This window comes from Monodon monoceros, unplaced genomic scaffold, assembly GCF_005190385.1.
Source record: "Monodon monoceros isolate NGI ecotype Baffin Bay Population unplaced genomic scaffold, NGI_Narwhal_1 Super_Scaffold_12, whole genome shotgun sequence".
Lineage (NCBI taxonomy): Eukaryota > Metazoa > Chordata > Mammalia > Artiodactyla > Monodontidae > Monodon > Monodon monoceros.
In genome coordinates, this window is record NW_021703768.1 from 63,087,717 (window position 1) to 63,104,615 (window position 16,899).

A 16,899-nucleotide genomic window follows, 5' to 3' on the forward strand; every position below is an offset into this window, starting at 1 on the left:
GTTCAGTATGAACAGAATTCTTCAGATCTACATGATTTTTTTTTTGGTATGTGCATTCTGGTAACTTATAATTGAATACTATTTCAAAAGGCTCAAGTCAGTGATCTCACAACGAGGTTCACAGAACAGCACACAATGATGAATCCTGAAGCAATAAAACACTGATGAACTGAGATGTAGACATTCATACTATTGGGACATGACTGAATTTTCATTTAATTTTATTTTGTTTTGGAGTTCTACTGGGTTGTCTTCAGACACCTTCCTTTCATATCTTAAACTGTATCGCAAGGGTGCTAGGAGAGAACCCAATAGTCTAGGGGATCCCAATAAAGTTTAGCACATAGTTCACATAACGTTACGGACTACTTTCTGAATATAGGAGTTACCCCTCTGGGTGAATGGAGGAAAATCTACACCTGAGAGTCCCTTTGAATGACTGGAGTTCAAAAATTCTCAGCTCCTCCACATTCGTTCCTCTTTTCCTGGGTTCGGAGGCCACCTGTCCCGCAGGGTACACCTGCCTCTCTGCCTGCATGCGGATCACCAGCTCCAGAGCGCCGGAGTAGGAGGCTGAGTCGGAAGAAGAGAAGACTCAGGCGCGCGGCCGCGAGCGGGCGGGGGCGGGAGACGCAGAGAGGCGGGGCCGACGCGCGCGAGCGGGGTGTGCGCGCCTCCGCCGCCGCGTCACCAGCGTGCGGCACGTGCCCGTGTTTACGTCCCTCGTGGAGCCGCGACGTCAGCAGCCGAATGGCAACATTGTGGCGATACTGAGGCGCAGAGTTTAGGAGACGCGTCCCTCCGTCACGCCGGCTTCAGTGGGTCGGGAAGAAGAGGAGGGGCGGGGAGATCGGCCCGGGCGAGCGGCGGAGGCTCACAAGCCCCCGGTCCCGACCACCTATCCGCCTGCGCGGCGCTAGGCAACCCGCGTCTCACCTCCGGAGCGCCGCAGACGCAGCACCGCGGCCTCGCTCGGGGGGCGGCCCGGGCGGGCGCGAGGCGCTGCCGCAGCGCAGGGCTTGTAAACAGATCCGGCCGCACGTGACCATGTGAACTACCTGCTCCTGCGACGCGTATTGTCTTTCCCGCGAGCCGAACCACAAAGGAGCGCGGTGGGTGCGAGTGCGAAGAGACTGGCGAGCGAGCGGGGAGAGCCGGCCGGCGCGCTAAGATGGCTGAAGGCTCCCGGCGAGGGTGAGCTGGGGGCGCGGTGCAGTCAGCCGGTGAGTCCTCGGGCGGGCAGGGCCGGCGGCGCCTTCCCCGCGGCCTGGCGCCGGAGCCACCATGTCGTTCGCACTCGAGGAGACGCTCGAGTCGGACTGGGTGGCCGTGCGGCCCCATGTGTTCGACGAGCGCGAGAAGCACAAGTTCGTCTTCATCGTAGCCTGGAACGAGATTGAGGGCAAGTTTGCCATAACCTGCCACAACCGGACGGCCCAGAGGCAGAGGAGCGGCACCCGGGAGCAGGCGGGGGCGCGAGGGGGCGCTGAGCCTGGCGCACCCGCGTCCGACGGGACCCGGGGGCCGGGCAGCCCGGCGGGCAAGGGTCGCCCCGAGGCCACTGCCTCCGCGACTCTGGGCAGGAGCCCCGGGTCCCGGAGGCGCCCCGCCTGGGCGGAGGGAGGCTCTCCGCGGAGCGCGTGCAGCCTTCGGGGGGACCCACTGCTGCGGAGTTCGGCCGGCAAAGGGGCGGAGAGCCCTCTCCGGAGCCTAGTGCGGGCCAACTCCAGCCCGGTCCGGAGGACATCTGGAGGCAGGGATGTGGCGGGGGCTGCCGCTGCGGCAGCCCCGCCGGCGCCCAAGGAGGCGCCGGTGTCGTCGGTGCGGGTAGTGAGTGCCTGCGGGACGGTCACCGAGGAGATCGAGGTGCTGGAAATGGTGAGGGAGGACGAGGCGGACCCGGCGGCGCTGGCGCTCTCGGACGCTGAGCAGCCGCAGCCCGCCGCCGAGCTGGAGTCCCCGGCCGAGGAGTGCAGCTGGGCCGGGCTCTTCTCCTTCCAGGATCTGCGCGCGGTGCACCAGCAGCTGTGCTCCGTGAACTCGCAGCTGGAGCCGTGCCTGCCCGTGTTCCCCGAGGAGCCCTCGGGCATGTGGACGGTGCTGTTCGGGGGCGCCCCGGAGATGACCGAGCAGGAGATAGACACGCTGTGTTACCAGCTACAGGTTTACCTGGGTCACGGCCTGGACACCTGTGGCTGGAAGATCCTCTCCCAGGTACTCTTCACCGAGACCGATGACCCGGAGGAGTATTACGAAAGCCTTAGCGAGCTGCGGCAGAAGGGCTACGAAGAAGTGCTTCAGCGGGCCAGGAAGCGCATCCAGGAGGTAAGAACGTAGTCTGGGCTCCACTCATTGCTTTTGGTTCCTCCTCACTGCCGGAGGCTGGAGCCTTGGTCTAGGTTGTGCGCATTTGGGGCGCTTGTGTTTCTAGCTAGACAAGGGAAAAGGAATGGCTCCTGACCTATCTCCCCCTTTATTCCTTTCAATAGTGGGGAAAACCGTGGCTTTCCTTAGTTTGCTCTCTGAAGGAACTTTGATAAGTCTTTAGATTTCTGCCTCCCACTTATCACATAGATTCTATAAAGTGCTCTGTTTGCTACTAAGTACTGGTAATAAGATTAAAGCCATTTAGCAGAAAGCTGTCCCATAAGTATAAGCTAAATGAGCATTTCTCTTTGTCCCTGAAGTTGTTTCCAGCAATAATTACCCAGATTATTAACCTTACTTGCCTGGCGTCATGTTCATTTATTCAAAATGGTTTGTCTTATGGAGCAAAAACGGTCAGTTATTTGTCTCCATATGTGATTTGGCAACTTAGGCAAATTTACAAATCATTTTCCTCCAGATGAGTGGCCTGTCCAAATGAAAAAGCCCCTACTGACAATTGGATGCAAATGGACTTTGAAAGGTTTTATACACATTCTAGGAAAATAGCAAGTCTTTAAGGAGAGCTCATGTTTCACTCTTGTTTTAGGGAGAAAAAAGGCCCTGGGCAGGAATGTTTATTATGCTTTTGGACTTGAGAAGTAAAAGTAGTGCGAACACTTTTTCAAACGAATCTTTAAAATAACAGGAAACAATGGGAAAAGGTCTGAATGGTTATACACAGGGAGCTCTACGATGTGGAAAAGATATGTATAATTTGAGGTCATGTGTACTTAACAGCTTCTGAAAAAACTACTAAAGAGGTACTCTCGTTGTCAAAGCAATTTATTATTTTTAGTATTAGTATCAATTGAGGTTGGAGTTGGGGTGGGGGAATGCCCCCTTTTATCGTGTTTATATTGCTGACATTGTGTTGTCATCTGTCAGCCTTGCCTATGTTTATGTACTACTTGAATCCTATTAGTGCTAGGAAGCTGGAGCCTTCTGGTTTCTTCATAGAATATTATGAAGCCTTTGCTAGACTTAAGGATTTAGGAAGTAATACTTTATCGCTTATCCCACAGTGCTCTCTTAAAACTTAGAGTGAATCCAGGTTTTGACTTCTGTTAGTTTACTTTATGCTAAACATCACTCATCATAGTATGATCCTGTAGTTCCAGGAATCTGTTTTTATTTCCCTTTTTATCATCTCATTTCTGGAGTCTGTGTTCTACCTTAAATCCTTTCTGGAAGGAAGTGACAAATCTTAAAATGGTCACATTCTCTTTAGAGTTTTAATAGTGACCGGTATTTCTTTTAAACTGCAAGAACAAAGTTAGTGCTTTTTTCGCTTATTCATTTTACAGGTATATGTTATCCTTTTTTTTAAAACTTTCTATGTTTTAATCCCTGCACGATGTAGGTATGTCTGCTTTTAACTTTACTGATACTCAGAAAAAATAATTATTTCTGGTTATTTCATTCAAACTGGGTCAAAAATGAAGGCTGCTGAAAAATATAGTTTATTACAGTTTTCTAGAACGCATGTACTTTTTTGAAAAAGTATTTTTCCTAATTAAGGTTATATTGACCATAATGTTTTATTCTCTTCAACAGAGAAAATTTAAACTTTTAAAGAGTATTTTGTTTTGGGAAAAACTCTAAATGAAGTCTGTTATAAATTCATTGAACATTAAATACATAAATTTTTAGTTCTTCGCTTAATTGAACAGTATTTTAAAAATAGCTATCAAGGACAACAAATAGGTTCAGTTATAATGCCCACCCTGATTTCTACTGGAAGGTTATTTTGGAAGAAATTAAGCTCAGTAGGGGGAAAGGATTGCATGATTAATTAGTGATGTCTGCCATGGGTGTGACAGTGGGAGTGTATGGCATAACTGCCATATATTTTTTTCTTCCCCATCTGCTTAAATTTTTTGCTATCTTAATAGTTCGCAGTACCATTTTTTTCGGTAAAATCGTTGTATAAGTTGTGTCATTTTATCAATTCTATTGAGTTAGTAATTATGTCTAAATCTTTTTTTTTTTTTTAATTCCCAGTTCCACAATTCTTGTGGAATTGGCTATAGGTTTTTAAAAACTAGGTATATGTGGTAAATCAAACATATTCTTAGGTATGTGTTGCTGGAAAATTTGATCCTTTGGTCATGTTTTTCCTTTAATTTCTCTGAATCTGTTTTCCGGTTCTTTTTTCTACAGTCTTCCTTTTCCTATCCATTTAAAGGTTTCAGTTTAGAGGCCACACCTATTTGTGCAAAATGGTCAGTAAATTGTGGAAGGAGGGTTTTTTTTTTTAATAGAACAGACTGTACAACGAGACTGTAAACTTCTCAAGGCCACCAGCCTTGACAGTATCATGGAATTCTCTTCTTTGCCACCCCTAGTTCAGGGCCACACATCTTGTGAGCACTCTTAATAATAGTGGACAAAGGACACCAGTTTTTGTTGTTGTTGTTTTTTAGTGTTGCAGGAATTTAAAAGATTTAGAAGTGTCATTTTAATGTAAAGTTGTGAGTAAATAAAAATTTTGAGCTGATAAATGTAAATTCCTCAAGGACCATACTGTTTAAAAACTAGGAGAAAAATCTCTTAAAACTGTAAATACTGTACATAACTTCCTAAATAAGGAGTTGTTATCTGGGGTTGGTGAATTTCCTATAAATTGAGGGGAGCTATAGATGGACTTTAATGGAGTACCTTAAGTAGAATGCATAGGTGTCTGTATATGCATAGGCATAGTCACAGTTTTGGAGGGAAAGGCTTAAAGGTGTTCTTCAAAAAGAGCCTTAAAACCGCAATTATAAATTATCTGCTTTGTAAGCTTAGGACATAACCTCTATTGGAATTTAATTTTTGGAATATATTTATGATTTAATATGGGGTTATAAGAAGTAGTCCTATATCTGTCTTGTGGAGTATTGAAGAATTAAACCTTAAGTTTTCTGCCAGAAGTTTTTATTAATGGTTTACAAATTTGGTCAGTTGACTAGTTTGTGAGGTGGTACAATTTATACAATATTAATGAAATTATTTTTATATGACATAAGAATTGTAGATTGTGTACTACTTAGGGCTTTAATCTTGAGTACAAATGAAATGTGAAATTTATTACATGGTAGGCTTGTCTTGGACTTTTACAAGGATTTACTGTAAGTAGTGCTATTTATATAGCAAGCACTAAATCCCTGAATGAATCAAGTGCCACCAAGGCCTCTTGGAATGGTTTCAACAGTAGCCTTGGTTGTTGGTTAAAGCTAAGTATCATATTACAAGCCATACCATGGTTTACCTTTGATGACGTGGATTTTGTAAATAATGGTTTCAGTATAAGGACAACTATTGAAATGGTTGTGGTCCTTTAGATAGTAAACCTTAACTATGATGGTAGGCTTGATTAAAATCTAAAAATCATTGTTCACTTTGGAATTTATGATGTTTACAAAACTGCTCAATTCTAACTTTTCCAGTTGAAACCACTGAGAGAAGCATGTGTTTTCACAAGTAGCCATGTAAGGCACACAGTAGACAGAGCGTACTCTGTTTGGAGTCAGAAAAACCTGGGCTTGAATTAGTACTCATCACTTCTGTGACCTGTTTAGTTATTTAACCTCTTTAAAACAGAGAAATGGGGAAAATGCTTAAAGGATTTCCGAAGACTTAAGACATGAAAAAGTACCTAAAATGTGTTTGGCACTTATAAAGGAGGCTTCCAGAAAGTGTTGCTTCAAGGCACTGTAAATATTGGCACTACTCAGGTATTGGGGCGCTTCACATTACCTATCCCCTTTCATCCTCCACTCTATCTTTTGAGACAAGTGGCGTTTTATACATATTTTACTGAAGCAGAAGTTGAGATTTGGCCAATTTTAAACTGCTGAGAAGTGACTAAACTCAGAGATTCAAACTTGATTTGTCCTAATCCAGACATAGGCCTTTTCTACACATGCCTTGTTTCCCTGATGACATTAGAAAGGATGTCAGTCTCCGCTCCTGAGAATGGGAGGGTGGCATCAGTAATTTAAAATCTAGTCAGGTAAATAATGAACTTTTAAATTAAGGTAACTTGTTTGTTTTACTTCAAATTAATCATGATAGGCATAGTGTAGGGCACAGTCCACACGTTGTGTTTTAGAAGTAGGTTGCCTAGGGTGCGAGGATGGGTTTACGTTAGACAAGACTGCCCAATCACTGTTTTCCTTTGTATTTTAAAATGACTATAAACAACTCCTGACTTGAGTTGTTTAAGAGAAGGAGCAAGGAGCTCTATGAAGATTGTTTACTTATCACCCCTCTTCCCAATTATGACTTTACTAATTTTCCTGGAAAACTAAGATTAGCTACAGAACTCCAGAGCACTGCTGAAGCCCCAACTACAGACAGTCCCCGACTTAAGGTGGTTCAGTTTTAAGATGATATGAAAGTGATACGCATTCAGTAGGAACCGTATTTCAAATTTTGATCTTTTCCTGGGTACCTTACTCTTGTAACACTGGGCAGCACGCTGCAGCTCCCAGTCAGCCACAGGGTCAGTAGGGTAAAGAACCGTTCTGTGCCCATACAACCTTTCTGTTTTCACTTTCAGTACAGTATTCAATCAATTACATGAGATATTTAACACTTTATTATAAAATAAGCTTTTGTTAGATGATTTTTACCCAAGTGTAGGCTAATGTGAGTGTTCTGAGCATATTTAAGGTAGGCTAGCCTAAGCTATAATGTTCAGTAGGTTAGGTGTATTAGATGCAGTTTTGACTTACAATACTTTCAACTTATGATGGGTTTATCGGGCAGTAACCCCAGTGTAAGTCAAGGAAGATCTGTGTATACATTAGAGAAATGACAGTCGTTTAGGAGTCCTAGGATGCTGGTCTTTGGGTCAGTGAGCCACAACCCATGATTAGGTATAAATAGTAGAAGCAGTCTCTGGAAGGACATAATGTACTTAGTTGCAGAGGACAGAGCTGTTCTGCCTGGATATTTCCATAAACATGGTGCAGACTGCTCTTTTACTGTAAAAAAGTTAAGGAATAATGAAGCTAAATGAATTTTGTGGGATTCTTGAAAGTTGTGATGAAAGACAACAGTTGTGATGAAAGACAACAACGTTATTGTAACAGCTGGAAACTGTTAAAATAATGACTTAGATATTTATCTCTTTCTTCAATCCTATGTCCCAATAAACTTTTGGCCATTTGTCATATTACTGAAAAAAAAAAGGTAGGTGTAGAAAAAAAGTTGAATATATGTTTCTCAGTTAGTGTTTCTGTAAAACAGAAACATGGAGGCTGGTGGCAGGATGGCAGCTTTCCTGATAAATAATTTATGTGCTGGTTTCTCTGCTTGCCATTTAACATCACATGATTCCTGGCCCACCAGATACTTCACAGACATGTTTCCTCCTTGCTAAAACAAGACCAACTTGGACAAATACTTTTGTAATGTGAGTACTATCGCGTGTGTGTGTGTGTGTGTGTGTGTGTGTTGAAGGGAGAAGGTGAGTGGGAGGCTTGGTTTGTCAGACATAACAGTTGTTGTGGTTGAATTAGCAATCTTCATTCCCAAAATCTTAACGTAACTTTAGTCTCACTGTTCTCCATTGCTGTTTTATTTGGCCTCTTATTGATTGTAGAATATTGTTGGAAGTGGTACTTGAAAGCACAGGGTGGCTTTCCATTGATGGTTAGATGTATATGTGCTTATATTTTTGTAATGGGAAATTTCCCTGTGGCTCTTTTTACTACTCATTAATAGGCCAGGATCTGCTCCCTCTGAATCTACCCAGTTTCCTTAGTTGTCATAGGAGAAAAATTAAGTTGTATGGGTAAGAAACATAGGCAGTGAAGACTGAACAATAGTTCTTGGTGCTGTTTGTTTTTTGATAGAGGTGGTGAAGTTCATTTGGCTTTTCAAGCTTCTTGTAGGGGACTGTTAATACCAAGTAGCCTTAACACAGAGTTAAGTTACTAAAACTGCATAGGAGCAGAGAAGGATTCATTCAGCAAAAAGCTAGAAATTTTTGAGTTGTTTTCTTAAGTGTGGGGAATTGCCCTTATGCTTGTCCTTGAATTTTAAATTTTATATAGTTATAATTGCATATAATAGACTTTTTTCAGACTATAGGGAAGGTTTTGTATAATAGGCTATGAAATAAAAATAGGCCTTGTGAGCTAGACATTTTATAGAGAGTGGTCTTAAGGATAAATGAAGTTCATTTAATGATTTGGGGCTTTATTGTAACTTCTAAGGTTACAGTGAGGGTGATGGCTTGGGGCTTAGTTTATTCAACAAATATTATTAGTGCAATGAAGTAATATAGGCACAGGGAGAATACAGTGATAAACAAGAATGATCATTTTCTTCAGGAAAAAAATTTTAATTAAAATTGGTTACCAAGTCATCCTGCTGCTAACAATTAGTTGAGGTAGGGTACTTTTTAAGAAATATCTCACTGCACTATCTTAATTAGTGCTTAGTGGAAAGAAAATTTATTGAACATGGCTCAGGAAAATCTGTGTTTTTGTCCTAGTTGTGATACTAGTTGCTTGACCTTATGCTGTCACTTACCCTCTGTGGGCGTTAATTTCATGTTTGCAGAATGAAATTACAGTCTTCTTTTCCATAAGGATCCAGGGCAGTTTACAAACACAGTGTGGCAACTGTTGGGACCTGAGCCACTTGTTTTATGTGCTTGTATCCAGGTTTGGGTCCCTCTGCAGTAAGGTGACTGTCTAAGACATAGCACTTCTAATGTTGCTAAAGTTTCTTCAGGCTTTGAAAAAGCTCTGATTCATTTTTGAGTACACGAGGGCACTGAAGCAGGCAGGAGTGGTGTTTCTGCCTGTTTTTTATATTCGTTTTCTAGTCCTCACTTTGTTCATTATCATTACTTGAGGGTTTTTCGTGTGTGTGTGCTTTTCCCTATGGACTTTATTGTTAAAACTGCTTTCCCATCATTTTTTTGATAACTTGCTAAAGTTACACTTACAAAACCGTTTAATTACTAAAATTATTTCTGAAAGCCATTCTTCCTCTTCACCTTGCTATCTGAGTCTGTCCCGTCTTTACTGACTCTTAACAGGGTAATAACTGGGGCAACCAATATGTAGAGACGTATGTGAGGCTCTAGTTTTTTTTTTTTTTTTTTTTATTTTTTTATTTGTTAATTTTTTTGTTTGGCTGCGTTGGGTTTTCGTTGCTGTGCACAGGCTTTCTCTCGTTGCGGCGAGCAGGGGCTACTCTTCGTTGCCCTCTATGGACTTCTCATTCTGGTGGCTTCTCGTTGTGGAGCACGGGCTCTAGGCGGGTGGGCCTCAGTAGTTGCAGCACATGTGCTCAGTAGTTGAGCACGCAGGGTCAGTAGTTGTGGCACACGGTCTTGGTTGCTCTGCGGCATGTGGGATCTTCCCAGACCAGGGCTCGAACCCATGTCCCCTGCATTGGCAGGCAGATTCTCAACCACTGTGCGACCAGGAAAGTCCTGAGGCTCTAGTTTTTAATGATCACAATAACTAGTTTTTATTGAATGCTTCCTGTGGGTCAAGCACTGTGCAGAGGTATTTAAATATTGATACATTAAGTTAGCATGTTGATAGGAGTTAAGAGGTAGGGTTCAAGTGAGTTTGAGCCCTGGCTCCTCCACTTAATAGCTTTAGGTATTTGGGCCCACCTGATTCTCTCAGTGCCTTAGCTTCCTCGTCTGTAAAGTGAGGAGAATAATACTGCTGCCTCATAGAGTGATTTAAAAGTAGCTTTTATGTAAGGTACTTAGAACAGTGCCATTTACTCAATAAACACTTGATAAATGTTAACTCTTATTAATATTAATCTTCATATCAACCTAACAGGCAGGGATTTTACAATAGAGGAAACAGGTTCAAAGAGATTAGATAAACTTGCCTAAGATAACATATCTGTGTAAGAGAACCAGATTCAAATCCATGCCTGATTCCAGCTGGTTTTCTTAACCACTAGACTATCTTCACCCCTGTAAAAAGGGAATAAGGCTAACTGATAAACTTAGCCTTTGTCAAATTGAAATACATGGTTAATGTCTCATCATTGGACAGAAACATTAACAGTGTCTCGCTGATGACTTTTTTTGGGCCTTTGTCAAATTGAAATACATGGTTAATGTCTCATCATTGGACAGAAACATTAACAGTGTTTGGCTGATGACTGTTTTTGGAAAACCTTGATTATGTACATATACTGTAATCAACCATGTTGTCTGTCATTGGAGAACATTGTAATCCCAGAGGAGGTGAATTTAAATTTGTGCATGTATGTTACATAAAACTCTAATGTGAGACAGAATGCATATGTCTTTCTTATACAGACTCATAAAAATAATTTTCCTGTAACCACAGGAAGAATAAATGTTACACTGATGTTTAAATATCTGTTGTAATTTCTGTTCTATATTAAGCTAGCTAAGGGTGAGTTGGTTTAGATGGTGTGATAATAGCTTACTTTTAAGAAAATTTATTTTCTCCTCTAAACATTTCCTGATACTTTTTCCCCCCACAGTAGAAATAGGGAATTTGGTGTATTTTAAGGTAAGACCTGAAATCTACCTCGTTTCTCATGCTATTTATTCCCATTTCAAACAATTGGTACATAACTTTGAATAGTTAATACTATACTCCCCTTCCCCTCATAACTATACTAAATAATTATCTTACTTTTCTGGCTAGGCAGAGGAGGAAGGCAGTTAAGGATGTTAACTCTCTTGATATATTTTCAGTTGGAAATCCTGCCTCCTTATTTTTCCCTTTTATATTAGGTGATGTGAGTTTGGGTATTGGGGTTGCCAAATGAAAATGAAAGGTTATGACAAGTAGGGTTAGAGAAAGGGAGTTTGGGATTGACATGTACACACTGCTGTATTTAATATAGATAACCAACAAAGATCTACTGTATAGCACAGGGAACTCTGCTCAATACTCTGTAAAAACCTAAATGGAAAAAGAATTTGAAGAATAGATACATGTACTGTATGTATAACTGAATCGCTTTGCTGTACACCCGAAACTAACACAACATTGTTAATCAACCATACTCCAATATAAAATAAAAATTAAAAAAAAAAAAGAAATGGAGGATTAAGAGAGAAAGGGACAAGAATTAACTTTAGCAATAGCTGAACATGCATTATTTTGGTAAAAGGAAATTATGTGCCAGCTCACAGTGAAGCCTGTCGAGGTGCTTGATTTTTGTAAACAGTGTGTTAAAAGGTCTCTGGCTCCCTGGAGGGCCTTGGAGTTTGCTGTTGAGCAGGTTTTACTCTATATGTGGAGTGTTAATGAGACCTAAAACTTGAAAGAAAAAAAAACTTATTTATTTTTATTGAGTTATAATTGATTTTCAATATTAGTTTCAGGTGTACAACATAGTGATTCAAAATTTTTGTAGATTATACTCCATCTAAAGTTACTGTAGGACTTCCCTGGTGGCACAGTGGTTAAGAATCCGCCTGTCAGTGCAGGGGACATAGGTTCGATCCCTGGTCCGAGAAGATCCCACAGGCCATGGAGCAACTAAGCCCGTGTGCCACAACTACTGAGCCTGTGCTCTAGAGCCTGCAAGCCACAACTACTGAGCCCGTGTGCCACAACTATTGAAGCCCGCACACCTAGAGCCTGTGCTCTGCAACAAGAGAAGCCCCCGCTCACTACAACTAGAGAAAGCCCGTGCACAGCAATGAAGACCCAATGCAGCCAAAAATAAATAAATAAATTTATATATAAAACAAAACTTTACTGTAAAATATTAGCTATATTCCCTTTGCTGTACAGTATATCCTTGTAGCTTATTTACTTTATACATAATACTTTGTCCCTTTTAATCCCCTTACCTCTATTTCCCATCCCCCTTTCCCTCTCCCCACTGGTAACCACTAGTTTGTTCTCTATATCTCTGAGTCTGTTTCTTTTTTTTTGTTATGTTCATTCCTTTGTTTTATTTTTTAGACTCCATATATATGTGATATCACACCGTGTTTGTCTTTTCTGAGTTGTTTTACTAAGCATAATACCCTCCAGGTCCATCCATGTTGTGCAGATGGCAAAATTTCATTTTTTAAAAATGGCTGAGTATTATTCCATTGTATATATATTCCATTGTATTTTCAGTCTTCCTAGACCCAGAAGATTGGTATCATTCACGTAAGGGAAAGATGATAGACTGGTTATGAGTAGGGACAGATAAGGCAGTGGTTAAGAGCTTGAGTTAAGCTGTGGAGGATTCACTTCTGTCTTTCACCAGCTACCTAACTTTAGGCAAGTTCTGGTTCTTTGCCTCTGGTTCTTTGTAAAATGGCATAATACTTATACCTACATCACTGTGTTATATGTACATACTGATTAGTAAATGCATACTGATTCAGAAATGTTAAATATGAATTTTAGAACTGAAGAACTATGGAGTCATTCATGCATTGGTTACTGCTTTCTCATGTTGCTCCTACACCCACTTTAGTTTAATCTCACTATTTCATCCTTGGACTATTTCAAGGATGAAAATATTGAAACTATTCAATAGTTTGAATAGTTTGGATGTATGGACTATTTCATCTCACTATTTCATCCTTAGCTCCCCTTCAGTGTCTTCCTTGCATTGTAGCCTTTGTATACCTTGCTCCCAAACTATTTTATGATGTGGACCATTTTTAAAGTCTTTATTGAATTTGTTACAATGTTGCTTCTGTTTAATGTTTTGGTTTTTTGGCCCCGCGGCATGTGGGATCCTAGCTCCCCGACCAGGGATCGAACCTGCACCCCCTGCATTGGATGGCAAAATCTTAACCACTGGACCACCACGGAAGTCCCCCAAACTATTTTAAAGCTATGTTAAACTATGTTACTTTGCACATCTTCATACCCAACATACACACACCAAACCAAACTCTTCCATTGCTTACCATTGTCCTGTGAACAGATTCCAAATTCCTGACATTCAGAGTCATGCATATTTTGGTTAGCTTGCCAGTCTCTTATCTCTTTCTCTGCTCTACGTGAACCTTTCATTATTCTAGTCAAGCTCTTTTACCCATTATTCACTGAGCTCACTGTACACCATGCTCCATTGTATAGGACACCCACCCCACCCATGTTGTCATTCTTTTGTCTAAGTTCCACCCTTCTTTCCAGGGCCAGGTCAGGTGCCCTTCCTGAAGAAAGTCATTTCTGAGCACTGTCAGAAACCAGAGGACTTGCTGTCAGAAATTCGGAGATCAGAGAGGCCTTATGTTACATACGGTTCATATCATCCATAACTGCTGCCCTGGTTTTTCTCCTTATGGACCCCTTCTACCCTTTAAAATGCATTTAACCAGGAGACAGAGATGGGTTTTGTTGTTATTTTTTTCTAATGCCTGAATTCCCCAGTGTTTCTGTACACAGCAGGTGCTCGGTAGATGTTTTTTGATATGTTATAAAGGTGGTTTCTGTGTATGACATGTATACATGTACCTAACTTTTTTTTTTTTTTTTGCGGTAAGCGGGCCTCTCACTGTTGTGGCCTCTCCCGTTGCGGAGCACAGGCTCCGGACGCACAGGCTCAGCGGCCATGGCTCACGGGCCCAGCTGCTCCACGGCATGTGGGATCTTCCCGGACCGGGGCACGAACCCGCGTCCCCTGCATCGGCAGGCGGACTCTCAACCACTGCGCCACCAGGGAAGCCCTGAAAACCAATTTTTAAAATATCAGAATGGGTCATTACTGTCAGTAGCCCTTACACTTTGTAAAATTGGATTTCAGCATTAACAGTTGTTGACAATCAGTGATTAACATAGAAATAACAAAAATGATTCAAACAAGAACAGAGCTGAGCAGTGCTTTGTGAATGTGGAAAATGTGTGTGGCATTGGTCCTTACTTGACAGTTGGGGAAACAAGTCACCTAGACCTAAGGGCAGTTCCTAGGGCCACAGATCCAATTTCATTGCTGGTATAGGCCTCTCCCATCTGAGCTCCTCATTGCTAGTCTTGAGTCACCCTTTTCCACAAATAGATGATTGTTTGCATGTCTTAATAATTAATGATGTTATTATTTGTAGATTTTTATGTTGCTTCTTAAACATCTTTTTGTTTTGGCTGTGTTGGGTCTTTGTTGCTGGACGCGGGCTTTCTCTAGTTACTGCGAGCAGGGGCTACTCTTCGTTGTGGTGCCCGGGCTTCTCATTGCGTTGGCTTCTCTTGCTGCGGAGCACGGGTTCTAGGTGCGAGGGCTTCAGTAGTTGTGGCTCGCAGGCCCCTAGAGCTCATGGGGGGTGTCAGTAGTTGTGGAGCGTGGGCTCAGTAGTTGTGGCGCACAGGCTTACTTGCTCCGTGGCATGTGGGATCTTCCTGGACCAGGGATCAAACCCATGTCTGCTGCATTGGCAGGCGGATTCTTAACCACTGCACCACCAGGGAAGTCCTAAACATCTTTTTTTTTTTTTCTTTTTTCCTGGCTGTACCTCGAGGCATGTGGGATCTTAGTTCCCAGACCAGGGATCGAACCTGCACCCTGTGCAGTGGAAGCACAGAGTCTTTAATCACTGGACAACCGGGGAAGTCCCTAAACATCTTATTAATTAAGGGGAAAATTTAATTAAGGGGAAAAAAATGAGGCACTCTTTGGGGTTTGACACATTAAAGTAGGAAGAAAGTTATGAAACTCTGCTCAGGAGAGAGTTTAGCTTCTAAATTTTATACCTAGGACTTAAGAAATTATTCTAGGATCTTCAAGGATAGTGGCAGTCCTATAATCCTGAAGTCAGAAAGAGGACTCTAGAACTAACTCTGATTGGCACGGTGCAGGATGGGGACTCCACAGTTAAGCACAGGAGGTGCTCTTTTTCTCTCCTGTATTTGTAACTTTTCACTGGGTTAGAAGCCAAGTTGAATAGGATTAGGGAAGGGAGTAAATGGCACAAGGTAGTTTTGTTCTTTCTCTGTTGCAGTGGTTAGGGTTAGGGGAGTCTTGAAAGAAATTATTTAAAAGCTGTTGTCACTATCTCCTTTAACAACCTGATGAAAGTTGTGGGTCCTTGCCCTAGAGAAATTTTGCAATAAGCAGAGCTTTGTTTCAAAAATCAGTGTAGGTTAAAAGCTTAGTTTTTATCAGGTTAGATCAGGGGAGGCAAAAAAGGTGTCCATTAGGAAAGCTGGAAAGAAGGGTAAGGGAGAAGTGTTCTACTTATTAGGCTAATATATTTAATTAATGAATGCTTTATATAATTCTGCTTCATTTCTTTTAAGTGAATCGGTAGAGCAAAATAACTTTCTAAAATTGCATTAGAGATGTGTCAGATTTGGAAACAAATAATTCAGCTCTTTACTTTCAGCCCCTGTTCCCGCCTGTCCTCCTTTCCTCTGCATCCTGTAGTGAGCATCTCTATATTGTACTGGGTGCAGTTGAGCCCTTCTGAAATCATCCTTTGCAGGCATGTTGTATTCTCAGATACATCTGCGTTCTGACTCCGTTTGTGTCCATCAATGAATCTTCTCAAATTAGCAAACAGCATTTTCTCCATTTTAAATTCAGGCCTTCCCTGTACATCCCAAACATCCTTAATCCTAAGCAAGCTGACTCTCTTTCCAATTTCTTTGTACGCTTTTTTGTGTGTATTATTTATAGCACCTTTTACATTTCACAGTTCATAACCTGCAAATAGCCACAGTTCCGTTTATTTAGTCCCTGGATTTAGTCAGCTTTGGTTAGCAAAATAGAAAATTAAATACGTTACTATAACAGGTTGTGATTATATTTTACAGTTGAATTCTTTTATCTGAGTTTATAGGAAATGGTTTAGACTAAACAGTCTAATGCTTAGTAAATTGCATCTTTTGACATTTTAAAATACATTTCCTTTAAGATTATTTTCGGATCCTTAGATTAAAATAGATTGCGAGTTGAACCTATAATTGGTTTTTAGGTAATCGAATGTTAGAAAAACATGAAACTTTATAGCAAAGAAGACAAATTAATAAATTAGCAGTGTTAGGTGAGATGCCTTGAGCTTCTCTGCAGGAGTATTAAGTTTAGTTGGTTCATAATAGCTTTGCAGAAGTACTGCTCTGTTGATCAAAGGCATTTGGGAAATAAATAAATGTTAATATTTGAATAGAATAACTGATTTTCTTTCTTGTGGTTGCATGTCTGTGTAGAGTCCTATTATGATTTAATTAACAAGCATATAGTGACTTCATGTTTTTGTGTTGGTACAAAATAGTATCTAAACTGTTTGGTGCGTTATATTTACTTTAGTGTCTCTGTAAGAAGAGCTCAAAGAAGCTCAGTATTTGAGGATTGTCTTACTGATGAATCCTGTCATTTGAGTGCTTGTAACTGGCTCGGGGAAATTTATTATTGAGGGACGTTGCTATCATGTTGGGTTTTTTCTTATTCTTTTAACAGTTTTGCTATTCCTAGGACTCAGTAGAAAATCAACGTAAATGTTCCATTTTCAAGTGGAATAAAAAATAAAGGGCTTCTGTGAATGCACATTTTCTTGCAAGGAGAGAATTA

At 41.4% G+C, this 16,899-nt stretch overlaps 1 protein-coding gene across 2 annotated transcripts in view; it reads left to right on the top strand.

The window, feature by feature from the left end:
• Positions 1-1,070: 1,070 nt before the first annotated feature.
• JMY (junction mediating and regulatory protein, p53 cofactor) overlaps positions 1,071-16,899 on the top strand; it is a 68,898-nt gene continuing 53,069 nt past the window's right edge. For both annotated transcript variants that reach the window (XM_029218877.1, XM_029218878.1), the window contains exon 1: positions 1,071-2,325. In XM_029218877.1, coding sequence (XP_029074710.1) covers positions 1,285-2,325 — 1,041 coding nt within the window. In that variant the 5' untranslated portion in view covers positions 1,071-1,284. The remainder of the gene's footprint in view (positions 2,326-16,899) is intronic.